We start from the raw sequence: 13,497 nt of genomic DNA on the forward strand, positions 1-13,497 counted from the left end.
CCTAAATCAGCCCAATTGGTAGCCCGGGGCCCTAGATGCCCCCTCGGCCCTGAAAGGTAAGGTACCTTTCTTAGTAACGCTCGTTAAGCAGTCGAAGTCCTTAGAATGCTAACTTACCTTAGCTAAGAGGCGATATTCATTCCCCCTCTTCCGCTTAACTTAGGTACCAGATGAAGCCCAAGGCTCTCTCGACCCCCACCGGAATTGTAGTTCCAGGCTTGGTGGCGGAGAGCATTCGAGGGGCCCTCAGGTCTCTGCTCCCTCAGTCCAAGCAAGGCCTGGGTCTTTCCCTCCAGCGTCATCATTACATCACTCCGGGATGCTGTAGATCTCTGTCTTCATTGCCCCTAATTCCTTCCTCCGGAAAATTTCCCTTCTTCATCCATGCATATAAGCAGGGAGAAAATAACGACCTTGTGACCACTTCGAATGTTGCACAGGCTCGTGTTTGATCGTGGACGGACCGAAGATAACCGAGTCGAAGATCGAGAACAATGGACAAGCCGGAGTTGAACTGGACCGAAGACTGGGTCCCTCACTGGTACCTGCGTTATGGTTTGATTGGGGGGAGCCTCTAGGGGCATTCTAGGTGAAGAGTCCCTAATATGCAAGGGGGGAGTCGCCTAAGAAGATAGGCATTGCACCCGTATTAGCCCCCATATCATCTACTTTTTAATATGCCTGTGGTTGAGTTTACAACACTTTCACGTCCTTGTCACGTGACAACAGTTCAATACTTGCAGCCAGTCCCTCCTCGTTACCTCAACTTCTAACACATGGTTGCCATCTACGCATTTAACTGTCACTCGCCAGCCAATTTCATGAAACCCATGTCATGATCAACCACATGCCAAACTTACTCTGAGGCTTTCAGTTCATATTCAGTAGGTGGGAATTTAACGCGTTCAGATTCCTGTTCGATCAACCTCCTACACCCGCCTTCATGGTCCCTTGGGACGCATCATGACCATCTTCAATCTCGCGTCATGAATTCCATCACCAGCAGCAGCCAGGATCTCACCCCGTCCACCCCTCCAGCCTGGCTAGCCATAACCATTACACTCCTCTACTACATTGTGTATCCAATCTTCCTGGTCCTCAAGGCACTATTATACATTTTACTGGTCCTGTCTACACCCTTTATATACATTGGCCGACTTCTCCTCGACCTCTTCACCCTCCCATGGCGCATCTTCACTCGCTTCGAGGTATCTTCTCCCTAACGCTACCCAGATCCATACACCATGTTGATTGCGGCACTGACCATTATCAGGCGCTTTGGTATTTCCTCGGTAGTGCTGTGGCGATCGGCCTCGTTCTCGGCTTGACCCTCCATTTGACGATGCGCATATTTATTCTTGTCTTTCACCTCGATCAAAAGTCTCCTTCCGCGCCTCAAAGTACATCCATGCCAAAACCCATACCCGCCACGGGTCACGACGCCGCATCGTACCGAAAAGCAAGAGAGGGGAAGAAGAAACAGGCTCAGGCCCAAGAGCAGGAATCTCTTGTGGCCCAGGCCAAGATGCTAGCCTCACAACCATTGATTCAAGAGGTGGTTCGTGAAGCGAGGAAGATGCCGTTGTCGACAGGTTCGCTCAGTCCGCTGGGCCCACCAAGTCCAAGTGCATTGCCTCCTTCATTCAAGGGCCTCGGCTTGTCGCAAGAGACGATTCTCGAGCACACCGACGAGGAAGACGATGATTCGGTCTTCTGACCCAGGTATCCTTTGCGCTCATCGCAACCCAGCTTTGACCAGAGCTGCCTGAAACATGTCCTTACACCGCACTCGACTTCCCAACCGCGCACACAGGAGAAATGCGCCACTGAGTTTGCGATGCAGACTGTAGGTCTCCTCAGGTGGCGGAGCCAATCGTTCCCGAAGCATCACGGGGATCAAGTCCCTCACTCGATCCGTAATGGTCTGGCCTTTGAAGTCATAGACATCGGGCGCCCAATCCATAAAGGGCTCAGCCAAGGTCATGACAGAGTCCAAATGCGCCTTGGTCATCGCTTTTGACTCGTATCCCGTTAGATACCCCAGCTGTATAGAATAGTCAACACAACTTTTGCGATCTTCACGTGCTGCCGCTTCCAACACTCGTGTGTACAGGTCAACAAACTTGGCATCAAACTCTCGAGATGCACCAAAGTCCAACAATTCCAACTTGTTGGTCTCGCTGTTGTAGAGGAAATTGGTCCAGTTGGGATCTGTTTGCATATAGCGAAATTCGGTGATCTCTCTCAGGCACAGGCGCAGGATCTGGGTCCCTATCCAGTCCTTTTGCTCTTGACTAAAGTTTTGCACCTTGGTCACTGCCACACCGTCCATCCGCTGCATGGTCAAGACTTGCTTCCCTGAAGCCTCAGGGATGATTCGTGGCACCGTGAATATATCGGTTTCGTCTGCTAGCAACTCCCTGAACTTGTTCGCTCCTTGAGCTTCGCGGACATAATCACACTCCCAGGCCAACTCGGTGCGGGCGTTAGCTATCGTCTTGTCCAGGTAGAGACCTTTCGGTAGAAGCCGTGATGCTGTCAGGAGGAGGGAGAGATTGTTCAGATCGGACGAGATCGAGTCGGCAACACCAGGGTATTGCACTTTCACTGCCACTCTCTGGCCGTCCTGTAATACGGCGCCGTGTACCTGGCCAATTGAGGCAGCAGCCATGGGTCGGTCGTCGAATTGGGAGAACAAGTCCTTCCACTTCGGACCAAGGTCCTTCTCTATAACCGCATCTCGTTGAGACGCTGGCATATAGTCCGCACTATCCTGGACGCGCTGTAAGACTTGATGGATTGCAGGCGGTAATAATTTCGAATCTTGAAAACTCATCATCTGGCCCATCTTCAAGGCGGCACCTCGCATCTTGGACAGCTTGGCCACTAGCCTCTCCATATTGGCAGCACTGAGAACCAGTGATCCATTGGGCCCACCGGCTCGACTGATGCTTTCGCTGACGGCTCCGAATGCCATGGATGCTGCGAGGCCTCCATATTCAAATAGGCGGGAGACCCGGGATGAGGGGACACGGGACTCGCGCATCTGGTATGGTTGCGGTGATGCTGGGAACGATTGTTGAGAAGTGTTCGTCTACATCTGTTAGTTCGATCAGTCGCGGATGTCATGCTTTAGATTCTGGTTGCCCATATACCGTGTCAACGTACATTCGAACTCCGCGCATCCTTGCTAATGTCGGACGCAAGCTGCCTAATGCTCTGTGCATCTGCGTCCGCCGCAGCCGCCGCTGAGTCCTTCTGCCTTAGAGTCCTTAGGCTATGAAATTCCCTCTTCGAGGGCCCACCTACTCCCCCCGGCGCATACTTGGCCTTGACGCCAAACATTTTTGCAGTCTTGGGGCTGTGAAACAAATTTGCCAGCACTTCAGCTGACGGCTCGTCGGCCAACGCATCTCGGCCTTTTGCTCCGGAGTAATATACATCGGCATTAATACCTGGTGGAATGTGTGAATCGCCCTCTTGCACATCGTTCTCAGTTTTGGGGACACGGACGCGAGGGAGTGCGGACAGGACGGGAGTTGAGGATTCCGGTGGTTGATAGAAGACGTCTTGTTCCTGCTCGACCGCGAATTCACTCTGGCCGGATGTTTCTCCAGGAGTAGGAGGCTCGGCACTTGTGGAGGGAATCTGGTATTCCGATTGGCGTTGGGCGAAACGTGCTTGGTCGGGGGAGAGAGGGGAGGTCCGAGGGGTGGGAATGGTGGATTCTTGGGACGATATGGCGGACAGACTGTCTCGGGTATGCTGAGAGTCTAGAGGATTCTGATTTGGTTCTCCAACAGGGCGTCGGTTGAAGGTGATACCATCAGTCGTGTTTTCACCAATGGGACTGTCCTGGGGAGGAATGGTGCCATCTGGCAGCGGGTGTCGTTGTGCTTTTGCTTGTTCAACATTCAAATCTTCAGAAGGAGGTTGGTCCTGTGACGAGTTTGTATCCGACCGTGTGTAGAAATGGTCCTGCTGTATACCTTCTCTGGGCGGCTGTGAAGAGGAAGAGGAAGCGAAACGGGAAGCTGCGGCGGTCACTGATGGTCCCTGGGTTTGGACAGCCTTGAGGATAGAGGATGATTGCCCGTATAATTTGGCTTGTGAGAGGCGGATGTCGAGATGTTTGGCCGCGATGTTGCGGCTAGCATTGAAGAGGGCCAGAGCATCTAGGATCCGTTTGCCAGACATGATCAAGGGCTGGGAGGGGGCAACGAAAGAAGGATAATGCTCATTCCATGGCTCGGGCAAATAATAGTCCTATTTTAGACAGAACCAGCGGTACTGATCAATGTTGGTGGGACATGGAGGTGCTGTGTTGTAGTGGAAGTGCTGTTTGAGTTGCAGACGGAATTTCAATTTCATCATCGTTTTTGTACCTGCACCTGCACCTGCACCTTCCTCCGCCCCGAGTACGAGGTCGAAGGGAGATCGATCGGCGCTAACCATTTCTGGGAATCCACCATGGTCGTATCTGTGGTGCTTTGGTTCTCCCAACTCCCTCTACAGCATATGTACTGTCTCTTCTCTTGTCTAAGATACGCAGTCATACACAGGTTTTTGATGCTAGTGCTAGCTACAACAAAGCTAAAATCGCAACCGGGTGTACTTAAGTACCTTGTCAGGCCTCCCAGATCCTCATCACGTGATTCGATATCACCAACCTTGGCAACCGATATCATTCCGCCCTCGAGTCCTTCCTCCTTTCCTTCCTCTATCAAGCAGCGGAGCTTCTCTGCCGCAGGACAGGCAAAAGCTAATCGTGTGATTGTGATTAACAGGCGCCGCTGGAACTTCGACCCTGGGTCATGTTACACGAGCTACATAACTGTCCCCCGTTCAACGAGATCCACGACAACATGAGGTCCCGCCGACCATGACAACGTCTCCTCTGGGTAAGCATTCATGATATCAACGACAACCTGACTCTTCAATGAACGCCACCGACACCAGCGCCTTGCGTGCGCACATTGCGACTCTTGAAGCCCAGCTCCAGGCCACTAAATCATTACTTTCCACAATCGAAAGCACGGCGAAAGACGAGCCCGATGGATCATTCTCCTCCAACCCCATCACCCTACCTATCACCCCTTCTCTACATAATCTGATGCTACTCTCCGACTCAGCCATGCCACTTGGCTCATTTGCATATTCTAGCGGACTCGAATCGTTTCTTATCCACAATAAACCCAGCTCCGCCAGCAGTGCCAGTCAACCACCACTATCCCAATTCCACCGGTTCCTCAACCTCTCAGTCCAATCTGTCGCCTACACAACCATCCCATACGTGCTAGCTGCCTTTCGCGACCCTTTGGACCTGATGGATCTTGACAATGACCTCGATGCCTCAACTCCATGTACTGTCGCTCGAAGGGCAAGTATCGCCCAGGGTCGGGCCCTTCTTTCAGTCTGGGAAAAGGCTTTTCTCCGAACTGCTCGCTCGCAGTTCGAAACCCACGACCAGGTTATCACCGCCATCGAGGTCTTTTCACGCGATTTGAAGCTCTCCGCCATTTCGAATTCGTCTTCGACCTCGTTGCCAGCGGTCAACGGCCATCTCGCACCATTATGGGGTGTGATTAGTCTTGCTCTGGGGCTTAACCTCGAAGAATCTGGATATCTGTTCCTGCTCAACCATGCCAAAGCCGTTGTCAGTGCAGCTGTCAGAGCTTCCGTCATGGGGCCTTACATGGCGCAAACTGTGCTGGCAGGCAAACCTCTTCAAGATCTGATTCGCGGTGCCCTCGAGAAGGTGTGGCGCCTGACGCCTGAAGATGCAGGCCAGGTCGTTCCATGTCTTGACCTATGGGTTGGGAGACACGAATTACTGTATTCAAGGATATTCAATTCATAGTTCTTGTTTTATATAGCAGGCGAGTTCTGCCAGAATAGATGTACATATAGCCGAGCTAATATGAATCTTGGGTCCGCATATGCAGATCAACATCAATATGATTACATTGGAATCGTGACATGATTCCATAAGCATGATAACATTAAGCTTTGACCTTGAAGCCCTTCGCATCGGCAACGTCTCCAGAAAAATCAGATCCCAACATTCATCAATGCGCTCATCAACATTTCATCGACCAACTTCATCAACCGGACCGATTTGTTCTTCCACTCCTTCAATAGGATGTTTAACCCTCTTGCTTTGGCGACCCCGGCCGACCGACTCCTTTGTCTGTCTCCGAGTTTGGTGCTGGGACTGAGGCTGGGCATGGGGCTGTTGCTGCTTCTTCTTGCTGACCACATTCGACGTAACTTGATCTGCCGTGACGGACATCTGGTCCCTTCTGGTAGGTGGTATACCTTCGACATTGGCGACAATATTACCATCCTCATCGACTTCCGTAGTTGGGAGAGCAATGTCGGCTGGATCGGGTTCGACGTTATCGATCAGACCTTCATCGCGACGTCGTTGTTCGTCTTCGTCTCGCAGCCTCTTTTCCTCAGCGTCCAGCTCAGCCTGTAGAGCGGTAGGATCCAGTAGAATATGTTCCGTCATTTTTGTGTACTCGTCTGTGTCCACGGGCTCCTGTGCATCGACGCAGCGCTTGACCCGGAGGCCATTCACCCGTAGTTCGGCCATGTATTTTAACTTGATCTGGCGTCTGTCGAAGCTGGGGAAGAAATTCGCGATCATGCCAAAATCGGTCCCGAACCATCGTAGCCCTTTGTAGAACAACTCGGTCTTGTCTTCGTCCCACTTCGTCCCCCTGCGAAGCCCAGCATGTTTACCGACCGTCCCTTGGTTGACATATCTGTATATCCGGTCGTCGTCGCGCGCAGCGGTCGCATCTTCAATGACTGCCCTTTCCACATCGGCACCAAATGCTATTTCTCTGGACTCGGCCGCCACCACAATCTGTCCGTTAACAATAATCTGCTTTGGCACTTGAAGAGCAGTGGTCGCCGGGGAAGGTGCAACTTCTTGCCTTCCGCCATGTCGGCCTCTCCCTGCAGCTTCACGTCGACGTTCGATGTCTTCCTTTCGTCGCTGTTTGATCTCGGTCCAGTTCTCTTGCAACAACTTTTCCGTCTCGGACTTTTTGCCCATTCGTGGCGGATCTCGCGCCAAAGTACTCATAGAAGTCCTGACATCGGTCTTCATACTCTCTGCATTTTCTGGAGTCGATTTGCGGGAGTTGCGAGATCTGTTACCCGTGTCGCTGTCTATCACTTGATTGGCTAGGTCCTCAAGTGCCTTCTTCCGCGTTCTTTTTTTCCGAGCTGCTTTTACCGTCCCAGTTGGTTCTTCGTCTTCTCCCTCGTCATGCTCAGCATCTACAGCGTTTGTCGCAGACCGTCTGCTGCGGAGAGGCTGCGTATTATTGGCGATCGAGTTTGCAAGTTCAGAGACCGCCGCGGCCTGAGATGTGGCATCTTGTAATAGAATGTCAGACGTGCGCGATTCGCTGCGACGGAAGCGCGGGCCGCTGCGGAGGATTGAGGTGAGGTTCTCCGACAAAGTTGCTGAATCTTGCGATTGGATAGATGTGTCACGATGTGCTTCTGTCGTCTTGCGTCGCTTGGATGGACCCTCTTGCGATCTCGTTTCCCCATCAACCTCTCCATCCTGCAACGAGTTGTCTGACGGCGCAGGTGTAGGTTCCGTTGTTATTCTCGGCCTCGATCTCGTAGAAGGCGCTTTTGAAGCGGTGATGGTAGGGATTATGTCCTGTGGATCGGTATCGGTGTATGTGCTGGATGGGACAATAGTTATACCTTGACCAGGACGTTTTGGCGGATATACCTCGACCGAGATGGATGGTGCAATATCAGCATGGTAGTCTGGAGATGATCTTAATGTTGAGTCGGGAGGGGTGGGATCCGAGAGAAGCGGGATTGAAGGGGGATCGAGGTTAGACTCTGCCGACACTCCATAGGTTTCTTCATCTGTGGGCGCATCCTCGACCACATCGAAGCCTGGACTCGGCGCATGACTTTCTGGCGTAAGAGAAGGAGGGGCGGAAGGCCTTGTGCCAGGGCGAGTGACGTTACGTCGCGGCGCAGCCTTTGGCACGATCTTCTGGCCCGGTTTGCGGACGACAGAAGAGAAAGTAGACATGATTTGAGAGAAAAGCACTTGTGTTTAGGCGACAGCGTTTGTTGTTCCCAATTATCGAGGCACCACTTCCCGTGTCGCAGAGTCCCACAGTGTGTAATTTTTACAATCGTCGACAATTTCTGCCGGTATTCTCGTTCGAAACATGTTTGTCATGGACTAGGAGTCCGTTGGTGACCTGGGTGGAAAGGGAAGAGAGGATTCGATTCGATGGATGTTTATGGGGAAAAGAGAATTGTGGCGGAAGTGCTGTGCCACACGCGGGACATCGCCAAGCCCTTAATGACTCTTAGCGTCCCATGAGTAGAGATCTCCCCTTGAAACACACCATGGGAGGCATAAAGATTTATCTATCAGTCCCTCTGAACAATTTCTCGACAGCGTATGTCCTGGCAGGGGCATGAGGACATTAAGAGGCTTGCATAAAACGACATTAATAACAAATTTGGATTCATCAAGCTGTTTATAGATGATGTCTTGAATGGGAGAGTAAGAGATCCTAGAATACTTTCATTTTGTAGATTTCAACTTTGAAGACCTTGGACGCTTATTCTCCGGCTCATGAAGCCATTCAGTCTTGAAGATGGTCCCAGGCGACAACAAGTCGTTGATACGCGTGTGATGTGAAGCAAGAACGCGACACAGCGGCGGTTAGTATTAACGCCAAGACACTAAATTCCAACAATGGACTAGCGTGGTGAAGGGTGTGGCTGAAATGTCTTTTCCCAAAATGGAGTGGCGTCTTCTTCCTCAATCAAAGGATCTCGTCGCCTTTTCAACCCTCGAAGTTTCGTCTTTTCTCTGCTCCCTCAACGACAATCCCATTGTCACCGCGTCCAGCACGGTCGGATTCATCCTCATTCGCTTCAAGGACTACTAGGCCAGAGTTTGCCACGTCCCAGAAGAGCCATCGGACTGATGACGGCCATCGAAGCACCCGTTCCCCTCTCATCGTCTCCGAGTTTTGTCAAGATGGAAGAGCGAAAGAGACCCAGCCCTTATGACCAGATCGAATCCGCTCCTCCGGCCAAAAAGCAGGCCACCTCTGCCAATGGCGCCTCCAAATCCCATAAAGACGATGACATGCCCTGGAAGGATGACCTCGAGGTAAGATCCAGCTTTTAATTTTTAGCCCTGCGCCCTCAACAAATCTGACCTGCGACAACACGTGCTAACCAATCTTTCTTTTCGCAGAGATTTCAGAAAGATGCCATCTACCGTCAAATGCAAGAGTACAAGCGTGAAAAGAACACCCTCGAGTCACAATTAAAAGAAATGCGCAAGAAGTCCCGATATCATGATGACCATCTCCGTATCATCGATTCTTGGTTTCAACAAGTGGTTGATGAGATCAAGGTCATTGCACAAGGCGATGACGATGTAGACATGGACGCTTCCTCGTCACCGTCGTCGCTACTGTTTGGTGATCAAGAACAATTCGAAGAACACTTGCGCAACCGATCAAAAGAAATCAAATCTGTGATCTCGAGATTGTTCCAACCTTCAAAAGCCTGTGCGCCGGACGTAACTGAGTTACAATCTCGTATTGGTCGGCTACTGGCCGCCGAAAAGGGTCACGTGGTCGAACTGCGGAGGTTAGAAGCCGAGAAAGAAGACCTGGAAAATCGACTGGAGAATGCCTCGTTAAGATACATGATGGCGGAAAAGAAGATTGACCGGGCCAAAAGTGTCACCGTGGCTAAGCTTGAGAAACAGGCTCTTCTTGGAGGCGCCAAGTCAGCCCATGAAGAGAGCGGACCGGTGAAGCGGGAAGAAAGCACTACCAACGGCACCTCAGACAATTCAGAAGAGTTGGCGGAAATGGAAAAGGAGTTGAATAAGACGACAGCGGTCGCGGAGAAGCAGAAGGAACAGCTTGAAAAGCTAGAAGAAGAAAACGCCAAGTTAACCGCACAGCTCACTGAACTGACAGCCAAATCAGCAATCACAACGGATGAAGATTACGCCAAAACCGAATTATTCAAACAGTTAAAATCTCAGCATGAAGATGTTATCAAACGTATCAATAACCTGGAGGCGACCAACACTGAACTGAGAGAAGAGGCTCAGAAATTACGATCAGAGCGATCTGCCTATCAGATTCAACTGGAGAACGAAGCCAGGAATGCCGTTGCCGAGAAAGAGTCGCTCTTAGCAGCATCAGAATCTAATTTGGCGCGAATCCGGCATAACCGAGATGAACTGCTGGCAGATCAAGCTGTTAAAAAGGCATCTCTGGATCAAGAGCAGGAGGCAATCAAGAAAATGGCCGATCTGGTATCGGCTCAAGAAGATCGAATCAAAGCACTGGAATCGGAAACACAGCGTTTGTCCGGAAACTCGGTTCAAATGCTCGTGGATAATGCAGAGCTGGACTCTGTCAGCATTGACGAACTGCGGACTAAATATCGTGAACTCTCGCGAAATTACACGCTCCTCAACGGAGAGCTGAGTTCCATGTCGACCGCCTTCACCAAAGCATCTCGCACGGCGGGGCAAAAGGTTTCGGAGTTTGCAGCGCTGGAAGAGAAGGTAGTACGTCTACTGGCAGAGAAAGCCAAAGCGGACCAGAAATATTTTGCGGCGATGAAGAGCAAGGAAACCCGAGATGGAGAAATCCGGACGTTGCGATTGCAGAATTCAAAGTCGGCCGAAGTGGTGGCTGCGTTGAAAGATTCTGAAGCGGCTAGTCGAGGGCTGTTGTCGACACTGGAGAAACAGCTTTCGGAGCTGAAAGAAGTGTTGAACGCAAAGACCAATGAGCATCGAAATGTTCAGCAACAGAACATGACCCAAGCTCTCGAGGTAACGCGCTTGACGAATCAAGCCAACGAACTCAAATCTCAACTCGCTGTCAAAGACGCCAAGGTGGCTTCGGTATCATCTCTTTGCAGAACGGCTGAAGCAGAAGTGGAGGAAGTCAAATCTCATCTCAAAGACACCAGACGACATTTAGAGCTGTGGAAGAGCAAGTCGGGACAATCGGAGCAGTATGAAGTGCTACGACAGTTTGCGTATTGCAACATCTGCAAGCGAAACTTGAAGAACACAGTCATCAAGACATGCGGTCACACATTCTGCAATGACTGCGTCGAGGAGAGACTGACAAGTCGGTCAAGGAAATGTCCCAATTGTGGAAAGAGTTTTGGCAGCAACGACCACATGCGCATCACCCTTTAGTCGGTATGCACCGTGTGTGGTGGGATGGGAGCTGTTCTGGAATCTCCTCCCTAAACCTCAGTATGTGACCAGCCAAACCTGACACAGATTCTGTACGAATATATCCATTTTCACATCCTCATCGACTCCTGACGTTTCGATCCCCTCAGAAGATGGGCGAGTTGAATCGATCCAACGAGTATACAAAATTCTTCTCTCGGTCGCTAGTCGTTGAGTGATTGCCCGGCCACATCATGTGTGTTGGACGAGGGTCGAGCATTGGATATGACGCCTCGTCTATCATTATGATGTGGGCAGGGATTGCAGCAGCATGGGTCGCAATCCATGCTGACGTATGACCATTGCGGGAGGATACTGAGATGGATGTCAACCGTACAGTAATACGATGCGTCACTCGTCTGCGGCAAGGAATTGACGCGAAGGTGTCCGACCTTCGGAGAACGCATTCCGGCGTCAGGGAGATAAGATAGGTGTGAGATGTACTATAGCACAAAACAACCATTTTGACCGGACCATGCCACTGATGGTAGGTTGACATGTTGCAAAATGTCGACGTGTGGTTTTGTAGATGGTTGAATCATACAGACATGTCCACGTCTCTAGGCTCCTGCTTCACAGAAGGTGTAATGGAGGTCGTTTTCTTCAAGTCAGGAAAACTATCGTCCATCTTATCGTCAGCGTCATCGTCATCAACATCATCTTCTGGAGCGCCAGCATCATCGTCTTGATCATCATCTTCATCGTCCTCATCGCCGTCTTTCTCCTCAAAACCCTCAAGGGGCGGGAAGGCAAGATGTTTCCAATCTTCAATCTCTTCGGTGATGGTCTTCAGACGGTCACGGATGCTCTCGACAGCGTAGTTGCCCAGCAGTAGTCTCAGGGGCGGGTAGCTGCAGTGGCCTAATTGCCAGACCAGCTCGGCTGCTTTGACGCTGCTGACTGGTTGGTTCTCGCCCATCCATTGTAGAGTGCGTTTGGCGTGCGCTGCTGGTGAGTCTTTGGTCGTGTACGGCTCGGATGGTTTTGCGACTTTGAAATGTCCGAAGATGGGTAGTGCTGACGCCTTGCTCGTGCTGTTGTTGGTTTTGGCCTGAGTGGATGTATGGTTGTTGTTGGTGATGGCAGTGGAGTTGCCGGCTGTTAGTGGTTGGATTGGAGTGTCGTCGCGGCGAAGATGGCCTGGTTCCACAAGGGTAGGGCGAATGTTGAAGCCGTCGACTTCGTAGAGCATACTTTCAATCAACCCCTCGACGGCATATTTACTGGCGCAGTAGAGTCCCTGGCCTGGCACGCCCAGACTGCCCGAGGTAGAGCTGAGAATGAGATAGCGGCCGTATTGGCGTCGGCGAAAGTAGGGTAGAGAGAGCTGGATGATATTCAGGGTGCCCATGAAATTGGTCTCGAATTGATTTCGAATTTCAGCCTCGTCTTGGTCTTCGCAGGCACCAATGACGCCGTAGCCAGTAGAATTCGCGATGATGTCGACGCGACCAAAATGAGCAATGGTCTTTTCAATGACTGCCGCGACGGTGGAGCGAATGCGCACGTCGCAGAGCAGTCCAAGATACCGAGAGGGGTCAGGGTGCCAATTTTGCACTGAGGCTTGAGTGTCCACGAGGCATTGACCGACGGCTGTGACATGGTCATTGTGCTGTAAAGCTGCTTTGGTCATGGATCGACCCATATGCCCGGTGGCACCAAAGATGATCCATACTTTTGGTTTGGGAGGGTTGGATGGACTAGGAGGTTTGGTGGTGGCAGGAAGGGAGAGTTGAGAAGTAGAGGTCCAACGGGTGATGGTGTTGGGAGACCGCTCCTCCATGATGATGGAGAATGAGGCGTTGTTTGATGGCGAGATGAAGAAACCAGACAGTCAGGTTCTATCCACTTATTAAGTATTTCTAGCCTACCTTAGGGTGGGCTTGAAGATGTTGGAACACTCGTGTTTTGCTGGAGAGGTGAGGTGAAGTTTAGCAACGGTCCCACGTGACTACCGGAGATGACACCTGCGCTGTTCCAAAGGTAAGGCAGTGGAGAGGTTAACAGTATTGAATACGCGCAATGATGAACTCGTCGTGTATTCAAGAGCCTGGTGAAGGTGACGCGATGGATGGGACGAGAGAGAAATTGATGTACATGTGCAAGATATCTGTCAAGGAGCCAATAGACGATAGGCAATGGGCATGCCTTGGGCCCTCAGCCCCGCCTTCAAGCTGTGTGAAACTTCTACTATAGGCATCTTG

At 51.2% G+C, this 13,497-nt stretch overlaps 6 protein-coding genes across 6 annotated transcripts; 3 read left to right on the top strand and 3 right to left on the bottom strand.

The window, feature by feature from the left end:
* The first annotated feature begins 816 nt into the window (after positions 1-816).
* PV10_08838 (uncharacterized protein) lies at positions 817-2,062 on the top strand. The gene is made up of 2 exons (XM_016373922.1): positions 817-1,208; positions 1,274-2,062. Exons 1-2 carry the CDS (start codon positions 987-989, stop codon positions 1,715-1,717), a joined length of 666 nt encoding a protein of 221 aa, XP_016220833.1. The 5' UTR covers positions 817-986; the 3' UTR covers positions 1,718-2,062.
* PV10_08839 (uncharacterized protein) lies at positions 1,062-4,333 on the bottom strand. Its single transcript, XM_016373923.1, has 2 exons — positions 3,169-4,333; positions 1,062-3,094 (listed from the first exon to the last, which is right to left on the bottom strand). Exons 1-2 carry the CDS (start codon positions 4,195-4,197, stop codon positions 1,736-1,738), a joined length of 2,388 nt encoding a protein of 795 aa, XP_016220834.1. The 5' UTR covers positions 4,198-4,333; the 3' UTR covers positions 1,062-1,735.
* A 398-nt stretch (positions 4,334-4,731) lies between these two features.
* On the top strand, positions 4,732-5,937 carry PV10_08840 (uncharacterized protein). Its single transcript, XM_016373924.1, has one exon. The coding sequence runs from the start codon at positions 4,940-4,942 to the stop codon at positions 5,858-5,860; it is 921 nt and encodes a 306-aa protein (XP_016220835.1). The 5' UTR covers positions 4,732-4,939; the 3' UTR covers positions 5,861-5,937.
* Positions 5,835-8,164, bottom strand: PV10_08841 (uncharacterized protein). Its single transcript, XM_016373925.1, has one exon. The coding sequence runs from the start codon at positions 8,075-8,077 to the stop codon at positions 6,089-6,091; it is 1,989 nt and encodes a 662-aa protein (XP_016220836.1). The 5' UTR covers positions 8,078-8,164; the 3' UTR covers positions 5,835-6,088.
* Positions 8,165-8,887: 723 nt separating this feature from the next.
* PV10_08842 (uncharacterized protein) lies at positions 8,888-11,837 on the top strand. The gene is made up of 2 exons (XM_016373926.1): positions 8,888-9,181; positions 9,269-11,837. The coding sequence occupies exons 1-2, from the start codon at positions 8,993-8,995 to the stop codon at positions 11,252-11,254; spliced, it is 2,175 nt and encodes a 724-aa protein (XP_016220837.1). The 5' UTR covers positions 8,888-8,992; the 3' UTR covers positions 11,255-11,837.
* On the bottom strand, positions 10,796-13,076 carry PV10_08843 (uncharacterized protein; the record flags this gene model as incomplete). The annotated part of the gene is made up of 1 exon (XM_016373927.1): positions 10,796-13,076. One exon carries the CDS (start codon positions 13,074-13,076, stop codon positions 11,832-11,834), a length of 1,245 nt encoding a protein of 414 aa, XP_016220838.1. The 3' UTR covers positions 10,796-11,831.
* Positions 13,077-13,497: the final 421 nt, after the last annotated feature.

This window comes from Exophiala mesophila, assembly GCF_000836275.1.
Source record: "Exophiala mesophila strain CBS 40295 unplaced genomic scaffold supercont1.6, whole genome shotgun sequence".
NCBI classification, from domain to species: Eukaryota; Fungi; Ascomycota; class Eurotiomycetes; order Chaetothyriales; family Herpotrichiellaceae; genus Exophiala; species Exophiala mesophila.

Coding starts and splice junctions, on each gene's coding strand:
- PV10_08838 (XM_016373922.1), top strand. CDS start 987: ATGAATTCCATCACCAGCAGCAGCCAGGATCTCACCCCGTCCACCCCT. Junction 1,209..1,273: donor GCATCTTCACTCGCTTCGAG/GTATCTTCTCCC, acceptor GACCATTATCAG/GCGCTTTGGTATTTCCTCGG.
- PV10_08839 (XM_016373923.1), bottom strand. CDS start 4,197: ATGTCTGGCAAACGGATCCTAGATGCTCTGGCCCTCTTCAATGCTAGC. Junction 3,095..3,168: donor AGGATGCGCGGAGTTCGAAT/GTACGTTGACAC, acceptor TAACAGATGTAG/ACGAACACTTCTCAACAATC.
- PV10_08840 (XM_016373924.1), top strand. CDS start 4,940: ATGAACGCCACCGACACCAGCGCCTTGCGTGCGCACATTGCGACTCTT.
- PV10_08841 (XM_016373925.1), bottom strand. CDS start 8,077: ATGTCTACTTTCTCTTCTGTCGTCCGCAAACCGGGCCAGAAGATCGTG.
- PV10_08842 (XM_016373926.1), top strand. CDS start 8,993: ATGACGGCCATCGAAGCACCCGTTCCCCTCTCATCGTCTCCGAGTTTT. Junction 9,182..9,268: donor CCTGGAAGGATGACCTCGAG/GTAAGATCCAGC, acceptor TTCTTTTCGCAG/AGATTTCAGAAAGATGCCAT.